The sequence below is a fragment of the Diprion similis genome, chromosome 3, assembly GCF_021155765.1.
Source record: "Diprion similis isolate iyDipSimi1 chromosome 3, iyDipSimi1.1, whole genome shotgun sequence".
NCBI lineage: Eukaryota > Metazoa > Arthropoda > Insecta > Hymenoptera > Diprionidae > Diprion > Diprion similis.
This window is the reverse complement of record NC_060107.1, coordinates 13,930,271-13,947,443: the sequence shown is the minus strand read 5'-3', so window position 1 is coordinate 13,947,443 and position 17,173 is coordinate 13,930,271. Positions and strand designations below refer to the sequence as shown.

Genomic DNA, 17,173 nt, shown 5'->3' with positions numbered 1-17,173 from the left:
ACAGGAGAATCTCGATTAGCCGCACCTCCCTTATCCGAACTATCTTGTTTGAGTTAAACATTCTATTCTCCAAAATAAGGGCCAAGATTTTTAAATAAACGAACATGCTGTTTAAAAAAATATATGTGAGAAGAACCGTTCACAATCATATTTTACAATTAACGATATTTTAATTTACCTGTAAAGATAGTTAGAATGATGTGTCGTATGTTGAAGCTGCACGTTATATGTGTGAAAACGATATAAAAATATATGAGAGATATGTTTTGAATATTCTTTATCATGCAGTATCAATTCATCTATCATGAGAGTTCCATTATCCAAACTTTTGCTAATTCGATTTAGGTCTGGTCCCAATTGATTGGGATAATCGAGATTCTACTGTACATGCGTATCCAATGTCCATACATACCAAAGTGGCAGATGCAGCAAATGTGACTTGCAGTAATTATACTATTCTGGTTATACAACCTGGAAGTTTAATGGCAGACATTCGGGAAAAAAATTACAACAGTGCACTTTCAACAAACATTTTTCATTGTGTTGAATTTGGTATCAACGGTTCTCTTGAACTGCCGACTCTAGCGTTGCACGAATCGTATTATTTCGTTGGCAGTATTCATTGGCTGCTTTTTGTAATTGAGACACCACAATCTGCGTATACCTAGAGAAACCACAAAACAGTTAGTTACATCTCTGCTAATTACTATTCGACATCGTAATATGCTAAATACTAATGTTTTTGACATGTAAATTTTATTCTACTTCAGGATTGACTAGAATTTTGAAAGAAACCTGAAAGTATTGAGAATTTCACGTGATGCATAGTTGAGATTGAGATTCGTAATGTTAACGCGACAATGAATTTTTAGAAAAATTGTCATTTCGTGACTCTGTGGTTGTTTGAAGTTCAGTAACCCGTAATGAGGCAAAGCACTCACATTTTGGAAACTTGACTCCTTTCAAGGTATACCAGAATTATAAAAAAGTGGTTTTTGTTTCGATGTTTACGTTGTGTTCACGTTTCTTCTAACAACTGTTCTAAATAAATTTGGTCAGAAAATTGATGTTAATTTCGTTGGAGAAGCCGATATTAATTGAGTGTTTTAAATAAAAACTTGAAACAGTAAAAAACATTAACGAATGCCAAAGCCTCTTTCAGAAAATCATATTCCAAACGTAAACATCTGTTGAATGTAATAGGCAATAGCTCATAAGTTGAGAATCAGTGTAATACAAAATCTATCAGGTCCATTTCTTTTTTTGAAGGTGGACAGTATGTGACAAGAATTTGAAAATTGTTTAGCGATATCCTGAAATAAGCTGAGATGATTGATTGGGTGCTAATCCGTTTTTTTCTTCTCTTTCTGAGGCATAGCCAAATCTAAGACTTACGCCAATTCGCAGTTACGCCATCGGGCCCTGCCTCTTCCGCTTCTCTTGTGTCTCTGGTTTCTTCTTTCAATTACCACGGATATTGAAGGATGCTCTAGCTGCATGAATGGATTATCAATACAAAAACGATGTATTGTGTTGAAAAAAGAGTAAGACTGTACTGTTTATTTCTCGCATATGTTTTCTCTTATGAATCAAAGTCATTTTGTAGAAAGAACCGTTTTTTTCTTTTGCCCATTTTAACATACCTCACGGTTTTCATTATTCCAAATTGAGGTGCCTATTGGGCTGAAACACTAAGAAAAATTTTATTAGAATAACGTACCCACATTTAGCGAAACTGAAAATTATCATTCCGACGCGTAAAATGTTAATCATTCCATTTCTTAGTGGGATCTTGATAGGCAGATGGACAGAGAATATTTGATGCCATTGAAGCTGCCGTCGGCAAGTAGCATAAACAGTCATGGATCAAAAAAGGGGAGGTCAACATTTTTCAAACGCTTGTGCCTAGTCTTTGCTGCAGTTCCAACGTTACTGGCCTTGTTGTACGTCCCGGTTTATCACTCCGCCCAAGGGCCCTTCCAAAGCGTATGTGAGATTCCTATCCCGAGCTCTACTGGGGGCTCGAAGTCCGTGACCTCCGTAGGTATGCATCTGCTTACTCATGCATGCTCAAATTAAATAACTAACTGTAATCGAAAATGGTGGGAATACTTTGGACGAATTTGTAAAAAGCAAGTTGAAAAATCTACTTTTTTGGTAGATCGAGTATGTTTTGCTTCATTAGAAATGAATTTACTGGATTGCTAATAATGAATAATACAATATTCAATCAGAATCCCACTATTTTGTACCTTCAAATAGCGAACTGCGGTTCATTCGCTTATCAAAAATTCATTGTCCATACCCAAGATTAGTGACAACTGAAGTCTTTATGTTAGTTAGATCGATCAGGCCTTCATTTACAGTGCATGTAATCCCTCCTTCGTTCAGTTTCTTATCAAGACCAATACTGAACTCAAGTATTATTTGTGAAAATCTGGAGAAAAAATTTTCAAGTAAAAAGCATCTCAGAAGGATAAAACAGGTTGGCAACAATCCGGGAAGTCAGAGAATTACATTGTTCCACGGAGAAATGCATGATCTTCTTGTTTTTTGCCCGAATCATTGAGGAACTCTAATTGTTCTTCCCGAATTCAACCAACCTTGCTTTTGAAAATAATACTGTTCAAGATTCGTGCTCTTCCTTTCTGTACACAATTTAAGGTGCCAGTGATCACAAAAGCTACTCTGCATTTTGTAAATGATGAATTGTGAAATTTTTTGCGTGAAAAATTGGAAAATAATCAGAAAATATTATTTACCAATAAGGAGAATTCTTGCCGTTCTGTCAAGTATTTTCATGGTTTTTCATTTATCGCATGACCTAGGTTGGATAAAAAAAAAGCTGAAATGAAATAGCCCACCAAAGTGTTCAAAGACCAACCATAGATGTTGTGTACATACGACATGTTCTCAGCAAATATTATGAAATAACGCTGTTGCGTATGTTAATTGAAGAGATAAATATTCATAAAATTAAATGGTCCATTTACTGTATACCGTCTAATTATCGGTCCATCACAATATGTTGTAATGGGTAGTTACAACGAGGTTGGAGTTAGTAATGTTAACTGAACGACACATTAGCATTAAAATCACTATTTCGCAATTTTAAAATGACTGCAAAGAATTTAGGTGTCTAAATATAATGATCGCACAAATATTGTGAGCTCATTAATCCAGTTTTCAAATTGAGACTGTGAAGCCAACGAACGGCAGGCGAGAGACTTAATTCGGAATTATTCCAAATCAATATCAATTACGTTCTCATATTGTGTGGATAAGAACCTGAAAGCGTTTGTTTCTATTCCAATCGGAAATCGATGTTCAGAATTTCTCATGAAAACTTCCCACTGATCATATCATAACTATATCATTGAGTTTGCTTTTAATACGAAATTAACGAGGTGATTCTCCAAGGAAGCAGAACTCGCAATTCAAGGTACAACAAAAACATGCAACTTACCGCTTATGCTACAAGTCTGGATTATTATTGTTAATTAACAATTTTTCTACTTTCCTCACTGCTGCTATTACACTGTTCTGCAACGAAATCCTCCTTCACACAATAATATTATCGAAATGAAAGTATAGAAGTGCCGAATCTAGATCAGCTTTTCATTTATGCTATTACGTATATATTACATGATATGATAGTTTTTTTTTGTCGAAAACCTAGGATTTCCCACATTTAGGAGATTCTTTTGAAGAAGATGAAAACGCTTAAATCAATTCGCGTTCAAAGGCTTTATTATTTATAGTTTCAGAAAGATTTTCAAAAATTTTCGTTTTAAAATTAATGACAAAATGGCGGCATGACGGATACAAGTAGCAAACGATATGCGCCATTTCCGCCATTTTGTCATTAACTTCAATGAAAATCTTTGAAAATGTTCCTCAAACTATAAATAATAAAGCCCTTGAACTAGAATTGCTTTAAGCGTTTTCATTGTCTTCAAAAAAAAATCTCTTAAAAATGACAAATTCTGAATCTTGAACAATAAAAAAAATCATATTACGTTATACATACGTGATGACATAAAATGGAAATCTGATTTAGATTCGGCAATTCTATACCTTCATTTCTGTTGTATTTTTGTTCGAAGGAGGATTTCGTTGCAGAACAGTGTTATCTTTCACTGACATTTGATATATGTCATAAACTCATTGTCACCTCACACTCAGATCTGAGTAGCAGTGTTCTACTGAAAACTCTCTCGCTTAAAGATAGAGTCAAACGCATTCTTCGTCTCACAATATAGAATCCTTTATAAATGAACTATACATAAAATGTTTTACTCAATAAATATTGATTAACCAACCATACGGTTGGCCAATCTACTGATACACAAGGATTTTCACCTCCATTTCGATAACAATCTTGTACTTCAATCATTCCTCACAATGATTTTTTCGTAAGTTGTTGTCTGATTTCTTCCTCCTTTGCAATGTTGATTTCTCTTGAGAGTGACAATCTCGTTGACGTTACAGTTTGACGACGATCTGCTCTTCTTCTGACTTGACTTTTCATAACAGTTTTTCTACTTTTCTGATAATTTAGAATATTCGAAGTTTATTATGATTTTCGATGATGAATCATGTATTTGCTGTAAGTATTAGGATTGCAAATTTTTTTCTTGTATAATTTATATCTTTATAAGAATATTATTAGCTTTAGAGGGCTCCCCTCAAGGGCCAAATCGTCCAGTAATTGGCAGTATTTCATTTGGATCTAAGTCACTGAGGACTTTCATTCACATATATTGGATAAAGTGGGAAAAACACATGAAAAATTGCTTTCAATCCTCACTTTCTAATTGCTATCATATTGACATTCTGAAATTTAGTTTACTGAGCTAAAAGCTTTTAGGCATTTGCCAAATCTAAGTATAAAGATAATTAGTTTTTGATTTCCTGCAATTCAGAGCTTGTACCAAAGTTGATCCTTGTGTTAGGAATGCGAATCTTGTGTTACTGAATGACATTACAAAGAAAATATAGCTTGGCATGAAATGCATTTACGAAGGATCACCGGCTTGTACTCCGTTTATTTCTCATAAAAACTTCCATTTTATTTATCAGAAGTTTCATTTTTGACAATCACTTCTCCGAGCTTCAAATATTTTCAAATAAAAAACATAATTTATTCAATCGTTCATCACGATGCCTTTGACTCTTTGACGACTGACCACATTCGTAACGTAAAATATGAATGTTTTTTTACAAGCATTTTTAAGACAAGCATGTTAATTTTTAGAGAATGCTTATACACCGAAGCAGAGTTCAAACTTTTTACAATCATTGGGTAATGATATCAGAATTCACCTTGACTGTTTTTAAATATTAATACAATCATAATAATGTAACATGTTTGTACCAAACTGGCATTGTATGCATTAGAACTAACTTTTGGTAGAAAAATCTCACTCAATTTGAAGCGAAATATTTCGGATTTCACAACGCAGTTTTGAGTTATAAATTTTTTCAATATTTTCAATAAACAATATTTAGCAACAGGTTCTAATATTGATGAGAGGTGTTATATTTTAGCTCAACTTTCGGGCTGGGCAGACAATATTACAAGAGACGTACGTATCTACGTGCAGCCAGAAAATAATACGACAATAATTTCTCCTGTCGAAATCTGCTCCACTCCCCCAATTCTAATCATAGTTGTCTGCTCGTCAATATCGAATCAGAAAGCACGGGACGCTATAAGGGATACTTGGGCAAACAAAACTAATTTAGAGAATTATAACGCAACGGTAGAAGTAGCATTTCTTGTGGGAGAAAGCAGCAACGACACTTTAAACGTAAGTTGAGCTTTAATTTTTCTATATGGGATCTTTTTTGCCGCTCATTCATTCTTCTAGATTCAAGAATACAAAAAGTTTTCCTCATAGATACCTGATAAAGCAGTTGTGTAAGTTGCTCAGCTTCATAGAAATTCTCAAATTTTAAGCTGGTGTCTATTCGTGAATTTCTTTTATATCTTTGATAAATGAAATAGCATATTTACATCACTATAATCATCGCGGATCTGCCCATATGATTAACCAATCTCTACCGATGAATATCAATACCAATAATATGCCTTAATATTTTGTTTCAGGAGAATATAGAAAATGAAAGCTTGCAATACAAAGATATAATCCAGGAAAAATTCCTCGACACTTACAATAATTTAACAATAAAATCGATCATGATGTTGAAGTGGGTTACGTCGAATTGTGGACAGGCACAATATCTCATGAAAACTGACGACGACATGTTTGTCAACGTACCGGTATTAATAAAACTCTTGCAAGCGAGACCTAAGGCCAACGGAGCTCTGATAGGATCTCTGATTTGCCATGCCAAGCCTATTACTGATCCGAAGAACAAGTGGTGAGCATTTGTTATATTGACAAGGCGAGGACATGTAATAGGAGTGGAAATTTTGGCACACTCTTTGGCAAAAATAAAAAGACTTGAGTTTCAGTGACCTACGGAACGGGCATTTTTTTACAAAGAAAAAAATATTGAAAACTTGTCTTTGATGTGTTCTAAAATACGTTCCATTTTTAGAAATTTGTTTCAAATCATTCTGGTCATTTTTTCTACTACCTCATATTTTTCAAGTATTTTACACCCAAAGTAATGAAGGTATTCAAGGCGTTATGACTGTAAAACCTATAATACCTATAACCTTAGAGGTGACGAAGTTTTCATTTCACAGTAACATTGTTCAAAACAAAAGTACAAAATTACTTTTATGCACAGATAATTCCAATCAATTTGGATTTTAACATTTTTACGGGCTTAACGGTAAGAAATGGTAGGATGTATTGCGTATGCGTAAATTTTGTACCTTTAATAGTTTGTCGGTGCGGATTTGCCGTATTATGAAAAGCACTGCATTATCTGCAAATTTAAGTTTGTAGCGAATTCGACTCCCAGAAAAAATCCGCACTGAGTGTAGATACTTTAGTCTTCGGCCAATAGGAAGGCCAGAAAACTGGGAAAACTGCACTTATTATCGTTGCGCATTTGGTCGAAAAAGTCGAATGAGGTGCAGTTTATGCAGTGGTTCTCATGGTAATGCAAAATCATACTGAAAACAATTGAGGATACAAAATTTGCGCATGCGCAATATTGGAAAATGTTCTCATGACGTCATTTCTCACTCACCACATAACCTAAGTTCTTAATTTCAACCGAGAAAAACCGTAATTATTGGGGTTTCAAATTACTCATGTCACATAAATTAATTAAATATAAGCAATGATATACCTCTTCTGCCATTCACACACGGAAAAAATACGGTCAACGGTCAGATGTCTGCTTGGTTGCATTAGTTTCATTTTTTTCCACCAGATTATTTTTCTTCACCTGACGACGCATTGCAAAGTGACAACCCCAATAATTGACAATTTCTCGTCGATAGCAATTCACTCTGTGTATTTTCAGTCAATGATAATTATTTCATAGCTGGTATTTTGTTGGTCGAAATACAAATGCATGCACATTAGGATATTTAGTTATCTGTATAACAGGTTGACTGACGGTAGGCATGAAGAATGCCCCAATCTACATTGGACAGGGTGATTGTCGACTATTAATTTTGCATCTTGTTTTTTCAACAATATCAATCCACTACAAACATTTTGCCACCTATAAATCGAGTATTATATTGTGTACACTCATATTTTTTTCTGAAAATCTAGGTTGCCTGAGGTGTAAAATATCTTTAAAACGTGAAGTAGTGGAAAATACGATTTGTATGCTTGAAGAAAATTTTTAGAAAAATAGAACAATCTTCAGTGTGTCCAAACTTTTGATGAATGAAATTGAGCAGTTCTATTGCGCAACCAGTTATTACAAATAAAAAAACTGAAATAGTAAAATTATTTTCCTCCTTGACTTGTAGTCAGGAGTAACAATGCAGATCACAAGTACAATTTACTATGTTACCAAACAGGTTCATGCCAAAATATATGTATGCCGAAAGAACATATCCAAACTATCTTTCTGGTACTGGATACGTAATGAGCTTGGATGTGGCTTCCAAGCTGTATGCGACTGCATTGGATACACAATTGATATATTTGGAGGACGTTTACCTGACTGGAATTTGCGCGAAACGCGCCAAGTTACAGCCAACTAATCATCCGGGGTTCAGCTTTGTCGCCAGGAAGCTAAATCCTTGTGTGTTTCGCGATGTCATTACCGCGCACAGGGTTTCGGCATCAAATTTGTACGCTATGTGGAAACGTGTAAATAACTCGACTTTGAAATGCGTAGCCCCAACAGCCTCATCAGCCTCTGTCAAAAAGCAACCTCGTTTGAGTAAAAAAGAAACAATTGCTAGGTATAATCTCAATCACGGCAGATCAGTGGCCCAGAAGAAAGGATAAGTCCATGGGAAACGGCGAAGTTTGGCAGATTGTAGGATTTTCATGCAGGCCAGCCGCCTCAAGCTTTAGTTTGTTAAGTTACTGATAAGTGGTATCAAGCTATCATAACAACATTATAATTTCAGTTCGACACTCGACGCCACAATCTGCCATATCATGCTACGTCCTAAGTAATTTGGCTTCCATGCCTTGTAGAAAAAATATTATCACGATACGATCTTGCCACTCAATAGAGTTTTGATTGATTTAAGCATGTGAGATCGGTCATTCGTTGTTAGTCGGCTGACAATTTTTATTCTCTTGATATATTTCTGATAACATTGTGTAACACCGTGGTGATGTAAAATCGATTTTGATTGCATTAATGTTGTGAGACTATAAATAATGAATACCTAGCCGAGTCTTTTATATATAGTTTTATTAAAAAATAAACTTCGATATCATACTATCAACATATTATTTCATTACTATCGGTGCATAATAATTTTACTTTTGTCAAGTAAAAATTTGAAATGTAGAATAAACACTTCGTGTACTTTTATAGTATCGTTTTGAGATAACGATTCTTGTCATTGAAGCAGCAGCCTAACGTCCGCAAAAGTTAAATAAAAGTCCAAATCACAGATATTGCTTTTATAATCCATATCACAAAATCGAAATTACGTAAAGTATGAGAACGTAAAATAAATACAAAAATGAAAGTCAGGAAATAGGCCTCAATGGCTTCTCTTATAGTAGAAGAAAGCATTGATGATACCTATATACCCAATTGACCAAATACGAACGCATTGTTTAATAAGCTTCCAGCATTCCTCTGAAAATTTGCGATTGAAAGTAAAAAATATGATCTTTAACGAACTGCTGCCTTTTTTATCTTGATATGGTTCTAGAAAAACCCGCATAGGTATACATATATATATGTATATATACTAGACTGTATAAAAAAAAAGACTATTTTTTTTTCAAACTTCAAGTCGAAAATATTGTACGAAATAACGAAAAAAAGATGCTGTCCAATTTTCAGCTCTTAATATTAACATTTAGAGGTGCCTCATCGTGATTTTCTATTTCCCATTTAAATAATATGAGAAACTTTTTTTTCCAAACTTTGGAATATTATAATTCGTTAACGTATTAGTGTAATGATATGACCAGAACGTATTTTTGTAGGGAATTGAACGCTCTATAAAAAAAGTCTGTTATGATAAACCTACTCTAAACTTTATGATAAATCTACTCTTTCAAAAGTTATTTAAGGTCCTTTGTTGACCTTTGACCTTAAATAACTTTTGAAAGAGTAGATTTATCTGAAACGATAAGCAGACTTTTTTGTAGAGCGTTCAATTCCCTACAAAAATACGTTCTGGTCTTATCAGTAGACCAATGCGTTGACGAGTTATAAAATGCCAAAATGTAAAAAAAAAGTTTCCCCACGTTATTTAAATGGGAAATAGAAAATCGCGATAAGACACCTCTAAATATTAATATTAAGAGCTGAAACTTGGGCAGCATCTTTTTTTTGTCGTATCCAACAATATTTAAGATTTGAAATTTGAAAAAAAAAGTAGTCTATATTTTCGATATAGTCTAATACATTTATACAATATATATTAAGGTGATCTTTATGTGGGGCTTTGAAAAATTTTCTTCAGGACACCCTCCAAATCTGTTCCAAATCATCAAAAAAAATCAATGTTAAGTTTTAAGCCGCTACGTCAACTGGAACACGTGCCTTCTAAATTCTGAAAATTTTAAATGCAAGGATTTACATGTAGTTTATATAACCAGTTATTTCGTTTTGTCTGGCTTTGGTATAAATTGAGGTATGAACTTGGAACTTGGAAGAGTTGTTGCTTATAATGATAGGAACAAACCGGACATTTCAAAATTTAATCATAATTTTATAATACATTTCTATCTATATATAAGCCTATTATCATCTATTTTATTAGGCTTATATATAAGGGAACAATGATTATAAAATTTTCAATTGTCAGGGTTGGTTTCCTATCATTATAAGTAACAACTCAGCCAAGTTTCAAATCTGTGCCTTAATTTATACCAGTCATACAAAATGAAATAATTGGTTATAAAAACTACGCGTAGAGGCATTTGTTTCAGTTGATGTAGACTTAAGATTACTTTTTTTTTTTTTTTTTTTTTTTTTTTTGAACACATCTAGGGGGCATTCCGATGAAAATCTTACCGACTCCCAAATAAGGGCCACCCTTGTGTGTGTGTGTGTGTGTGTGTGTGCCAGCACGTGGGTGCCTGCGTACGTATATACATACTTCAACTACTGATATATTACATTATTTACCATTTCTTGAAAATGTTTTAATTGCATTAATTATTTCTTTTCAGGCTGCTCAGCAGTACTTTTTGTCATTATGAATAAATACCGTAGTTCGTTGGTAAACAGTAATTCAGATTTTACGAATTAAACCCTCAATGTCATCTAAATTTCAACTTTTATACATTTTAGATTGTTGACAAAGTGGAATCATTAGTTTTTGCGGGTGCTTTCTTGGGTTTGCATTTTGCTTTCAAGTCATAATACTTCGTTCGGTAATTTATCATAATTCTGTGAAGTTTTTCGTATTCCTCCTTAGCCAACATTAATCTGTGCCTCAAATCATCGGCTTCTAGCGTAGAGCGTTTGACCTTCTCTGCATCACTATAGTTAGCTAGCTTTTCAATAGCCGAGAGCACATTCTGTACGTTTTGGCTGATTTGTTTTAATTCCGGATCCGAACAGTAATTGTGACGGGACTTACAATCCTGTGATTTGCTGTCGGAACGGGTCAGCCTCTGCAAGAGCATTTCATTTTGTTCACCAAGTACCGAACATTTGCTTTCGGTCAAAATTTTTATTTTTTTTATCGATTCTAATTCGTTTCTAATACATTCCTGCTTTTCTTTGTACTCTTCCAGCTCTAGTGCCACTGCTTTTTCTCGTTTCCAAGTAGCGTTCAATTCATCATATGTGGATTCAAGTTGCTCTTTCAAGTGCGCATTTTCGATCTCTAAAGCTGAATTTATATGACTCGGGTTTATTTCCGTATTCGTAGTTAAATCGTTTTTGCTGCTGTGAATCCTCTCCATCAGTGAGGTGTTCTGAACCAATAACTCTTCGTTCATGAATCTGCGTGAAAATAATCAGATAGTGAAAATCAAATACATTTGAGATTTAAATTTTGGCTGTAGCCAAAGATTACTCACTTCATCTTCTGCATTTCATCCCTTAATACTCCAGATTGTATCTCCTGGTGAGTGAGAAAAGTGTTTTTAGATATAAGATTAGCAATCTCTAGCTGGAGTTCCTTCTCGACAACAGAGAAATCATTTTTCAACATTTCCATTTCACTGTGTGAATCATTAATTTTTTCGTCTTTCTCAATCAACAGCTGTTGCAGTTTTTCATTACTACCCTTCAACTGAAAATGATTAAATTTTGCGATATTCGTGGATTTTCGCAACCATAACACCAATTTTTGTCAGTAAACATTCATACTTACTGCGAGTATCTCTGAATCGTATGAGTAACTATCAGTATTACTGGCGTTCTGATGGGAAACAACGATACGATTTTCAAGTTTTCTATCAGACGAGGGTAATTTGGACTCTAAGAATTCGTTCATCAGTCGTAACGCCGCGTTTTCTTGTAGACGTAATTCATTTTCTTTCAACGAATCATCTAACAACTTCGACAATGTGATAATTTGTGTTTCTGAATCTAAAGATTGACCAGCACTGCTGCAACTTTGCTTGGTTTCAGGTGTTTCTTTCTTATTCAACATTTCGTCGAGGCGATACTGCAGTTGAGCTACCTCCTTCTCCAAGTTACAGTGTTCCGAGCAAGTGTCTTTTTGTGCATTAAACGTGTCCTCTAATACTTGCTCAAAGACAGATATTTCATGTTCCAAGGTTGATATCCTCATTTGCATGTCTTCCGTTACCCTTTGCAGCCGTGAATTTTCAGTTAGTAGTTTTCCTTTATCCATATCGTGTCTATACATGTCAAAATGAATTTTAGACTCCTTTTCGGTCTGCAACTCTTTCTTAAGCTTGGTATTTTCATCAGAAACATCGTCGAATTCTGCTTTAAGTTTTAAATTCTCCACCTGAGTATAGTTCAGGTTGAACTTACACACTTTCAGTTCATTTTCGAGGGCAAAAATTTTATCTACCAAACTTGTCGCATGCTCTTCACTTTTTTCAAGTTTTTTACATACGAGGACAACCTCGATTGCAGCTGGAAACAAAGTTACAAAGTCTTAGTATGGTGAATATTAAGAGTAAATTTCAAGATGAGTTAAATTATCACTTCACCTCGCGTTATTTGAACCTCTAGTTTCCATCCAGAAACTAATAGTTTGAAAACAATGTCAAACTATTTTTGATCACATGTTGTTTATCGGGTGGGGGTCGACGCTTAGTAGGGTCATTATTTCGAATGGCTGATATATCGAAATTTCAAACACGTGCAAATAAAATATCTAGAGATGAATTGTTCAAAATATTGATTTTTGAAATGTCACTGATTAGTAATCATTCTAATCAGGGACACTTTCGAAAATTAAGTTTTGACCCCCACTCTGTTTGTCAACTCAATTGACAAGTTCCGGTTTTCGTTTCAATTCTCATAATTATGTTCAAATTGAACAAATTGAAGAGGAAGAAGCAATAGAGGTAAGCTTGAAAGCTTTTGTTTCACTGATGATTATTATAAACCTACTCAAGTTCAACGCTAATGGAATTATACAAGAAACACAGTAGAGGGTTGATAATTAGCCTGATAGAAGTTGAGCGGTTATCAAAACTATGATCAAATTAGTACCATAATAAGCATTGAATGAAGATCATAGTTTAGTTTGAATAATGTTTGACGAGTCAAAAGTGAAATTCAATTTTATTCTTACATTTTTCTTGTTCCATTTGCAAACTTTCGATTTTCTCATTAGCTGCAATTAATGCATGATCCAAGTCTTTGACCTTTATTTCGAGATGATTAATTTCCACCTTGTATTTTTCTACAGCAGTCTTTAGTGCTTCAATATCATCCTGCATATTCATTTTATCACACTCTGCGTCTTTCAGCTTAATTTCCGCTTCCTCGAATTGCTTCTTTACACACAACAATTCATCGATGTTATTCGACAAACAGGCATTTTCTGTTTTCAAGTCTTCATTGAGTGTTTCGGATGTAGACAAAGTGTCTTGCAGCTGATCTAAACGTCTCAAAGTTATATTGTGTTTATCTTCCAAAGATCGAAGTTGCTTTTCAAGATTTACTTTTTTTTTATTCAGATTCTCCTGATCTAACTGAGCCTAATAAGAGAATAAAAATTAATCAGTAATATCTCAAAATCTAAATATAAGACATATGTACTATATTATACCTTAACTCACCTTCAAGAGTTTATCTTGTGCAACTGCTGTTGAGGATCGTACAACAACCATATCTTCCTCAAGGTCACAAGTTAACTCTTCGTTGTTAGGAATGCGCACTTGAAATGGTACACTTGCACCACAAACTGCACCCTCGTTACTGACATAGCAAACCTGGTTGAGAGTAAATAGAATTCGAAAATGCACAATACTCACGATTCTATTTACATTAAGTATTTCAAGATCCAACATATTGGGTACGGCTAAGCAATATGGCGTTGGAAAACTTTATGTTTTCGTCTCGTCATCTAGAGTTGATTGGTAGTTAAGAGGGAGGTATAGGAAAAAACTCGAATAAACTATGACTATTTTCAAGTTGTGTTGTACGTTCCTGCCAAAGAATGGCAGAAATGTTCTGATATGTTGAATTCCAGTAAGAGGATTAAATTCTTCAAATCTATAATATATCAGAAAAAGTAAGATTTAATACACTCAGTGAATGCGAACAAACCTGGTAGAATTCATTCACATCCTTGGGCAGGTCAATAGCTTTAAATACTACTGTCAGGTCTCTTTCGTCTCTCGCAGGTACCGGAGCCCATTCAAATACAATGTAATCTTTGATCGAAGACCACCCAACAGCAAATAATACTATTCGATCCCCAGGTGTTGCTTCCACGCCGTCAGTCAAAGAGTATCGACACAATATATCACTGTCTGTAGGGTAAGTATCAGCAACTCCGTGAAAGACAACCTTGAAGACAAGAGAGCAGTGATGAGTAACTTTTATACTACGAGGAATTGGTGAAGCATGTCCTTTGCATTTGTAATTGCACATTTCATCTCAAGTAAATATGTGAATGTGCTTGCCGATGATTCATATCAACATTTTTCATACAAAAATTTATTTGTTCAGAGATATGTATTGAGAAGTCACACCACGCTGAGAGAATCAAATAGAAGTCAGCATTCATGAATTTTTTGGAGCTAAACTGATGCATACTTTATATTTTCATCTAATACACTTTTAATATACCTATACTTTATTTTTTATACAATATATTTTTCATATAATTATCTACAGCGTTACGTTACAGGGTTTCATTTTTAAATCGTTTTTATTCGATCAATGTTAGACGGCAAAATTTTTGTACAAATAAAAATAAATTTATGCGGTACATTTGATCACATTAATTGAATTGGTTTGTAAGGTGATAAAAAGTACCACAAATAATAATATTTTTACAGTTTATAATCCGTTTTATAGTAATTTGAATGATCTTTCAAATCAACGTCGTATAAACTGTGTAGGAGTACATCGAATTTTTTTTTATTGCTAAGTTTCCCAGATGATTGAGGGAATTTATCGGGACAGGTAGACAGACTGACAAACCAACGGGTCAATAGTCAGACCGACATTTTTTCCCATGTTTTTCGGATACTAGAGGTCTGACAATGTAAAGATTCATTGAAATTAGAAAACGTCATTCTCAGTAAAAACCAATACATGTCCTATATCACTGTGGGTGATGCAAAGTGAAAATATGCGTCAATTTAGTTTTGGCGAATTATAGCTTTGATTTTAGCTTCTCAAAGTGGTGGAAACCCATTAAACTAAGTAAGTTGTGAGTATGCCATGGATATTTCATTCAGAATGTGTCTTTATCTTTATTAACATAGTATTACCAATGCGTATTGAGATCGTGTCAAAGAACTCTGTTGATCTTTAGAACTATGAGTTAGTTCAAAAAATGTAGGTAGACTGTAGGTAGACAAGATACCGTCATCGTCGCTATCTACAAGATTCAGATTTTCTGTTTCCGAATGAATAGCTGCTTCAAGTTCTACCTCTTTTGTACTGGCCGCCATAATTTACTGCAACAATATTAACAAGCATTAACATGTATACTAATAAGAAATGTATAGATAGTTGTTTTCCGATTCGCAATTGAATTTTTCAGTGTCGTTGAATACATTGTGAATTGAATTGCGATTTCTTCTGTTAAAGCTATCAACGAAATGTGATAATAGTGGTGCGCTAATAGTTAAAGAATACTGTTTGTATAAAAAGTTACCAACATGCACGCATAGTGGCCACTGCAGAATGTGTAATATCTATACACATTGTCAAACTCTGATTTTATAAGATGTGTTTCGTACACTTTATACAAAAACAAATCATTCTTCAAAGTAAAATGGCAGAAAAGGCTCTATTAGTCCAATCATTCAACATTCAACGTTGTTCGAACTTCCACTTTTCCATTACTCTGATTTTCGCAGTGTAGTAACATAAAATGACTCGGCAAATCATACTGCGAATGAAATACAGGAAAACTTCTGCAACGGAAACCTTTACAATAGATATACTCCGCGGCGGAATGATGCCAACAACTGATTGGAGGCAAAGATATAAAATGCGAGGTTGCCAAATCGGGACACAATACAGACTTGTTTAACGATATGGTTTCACTGGAATCTAAGTGGAAGGAGAAGCTGTGGTTGCAGAAATCAAATAACAGCAATACGCTGCGAGTGGCGCGGTATATGATAAGAAAAGGTCAGATGTTTGTATCGTTCGACTCTGATTACTCTTCGCTATAATCTTTGTGGTTTAAGTTATTTGCCATACGTGAATTCCAACTCTTCTGCAACTTTCAAACCGTCAGCAATGTAGGAAATTATAAGGAAATTATAAATTAAAACTTAATTGAGGCTAGTTTACTTATTCTACCACCGTATATAGTATGATTAGTATCATTAAGTATGATAGTATATGAAATAGTTAATAGAGGTCTGGAGAAATAGCGAGCCTGAAATGAAGTTTATAAATATTTTCGTCTTACTTGTTTTCAAGTAATGCTGCAAGATTTGCTGATGAAGCCGAAATTTCCACGCGTTAATTGTCTGGTATCTCTATTTTTTTCAAGACTCACATATTTTCATTCAAGAAAATATGGCTGTCGATGTAACGCCTACGGTCTAGACTTTGCCAATTAAGTTCATGAAAATGAAAACAATTGCTGAGTTTGTCGATGAACGGTTGATGAGCTGTAGGCTGTATCTTTAGCAAAGAACAGTTCTTTTCCTATGACAATTACATAAATAAATAATAAACTGCGTACCACACTGTGACGTCGGAGCGGCAGTTCCCAAAAGTTCCAAAAGTTAGCCACTGGAATTCATCGATGAAAATACAAATAGACGCAGTTTTAAAATAAAATAATAAAATATACAAGCGTTCTGGTCGGATGTTACATGGATGTTAAACGACAGTTGCACTCATCATCCCGTGGCCTTTTAATGATTGAAAACAAGATTATCAGCCCCTTTGTTGGTGTAGGCCAATGCAATTGGTCGAATGCTTTTCCCAAAGCACTCTGACGCCG

General features: G+C 34.4%; 2 protein-coding genes across 3 annotated transcripts; one reads left to right on the top strand and one right to left on the bottom strand.

The window, feature by feature from the left end:
- The first annotated feature begins 1,796 nt into the window (after window positions 1-1,796).
- Window positions 1,797-8,643, top strand: LOC124404890 (beta-1,3-galactosyltransferase 1-like). The gene is made up of 4 exons (XM_046879373.1): window positions 1,797-2,044; window positions 5,551-5,813; window positions 6,113-6,387; window positions 7,961-8,643. The coding sequence occupies exons 1-4, from the start codon at window positions 1,804-1,806 to the stop codon at window positions 8,394-8,396; spliced, it is 1,215 nt and encodes a 404-aa protein (XP_046735329.1). The 5' UTR covers window positions 1,797-1,803; the 3' UTR covers window positions 8,397-8,643.
- Window positions 8,644-10,711: 2,068 nt separating this feature from the next.
- LOC124404132 (tax1-binding protein 1 homolog) lies at window positions 10,712-16,888 on the bottom strand. Of its 2 annotated transcripts, XM_046878020.1 has the most exons (8): window positions 16,631-16,888; window positions 15,474-15,662; window positions 14,299-14,541; window positions 13,809-13,961; window positions 13,319-13,727; window positions 11,915-12,651; window positions 11,619-11,833; window positions 10,712-11,541 (listed from the first exon to the last, which is right to left on the bottom strand). In XM_046878020.1, the coding sequence occupies exons 2-8, from the start codon at window positions 15,654-15,656 to the stop codon at window positions 10,878-10,880; spliced, it is 2,604 nt and encodes an 867-aa protein (XP_046733976.1). In that variant the 5' UTR covers window positions 15,657-15,662; window positions 16,631-16,888; the 3' UTR covers window positions 10,712-10,877. The 2 variants fall into 2 exon arrangements, with proteins under 2 accessions (XP_046733976.1, XP_046733978.1); XM_046878022.1 differs by lacking the exon at window positions 16,631-16,888 and having other exon boundaries at window positions 15,474-15,671.
- Window positions 16,889-17,173: the final 285 nt, after the last annotated feature.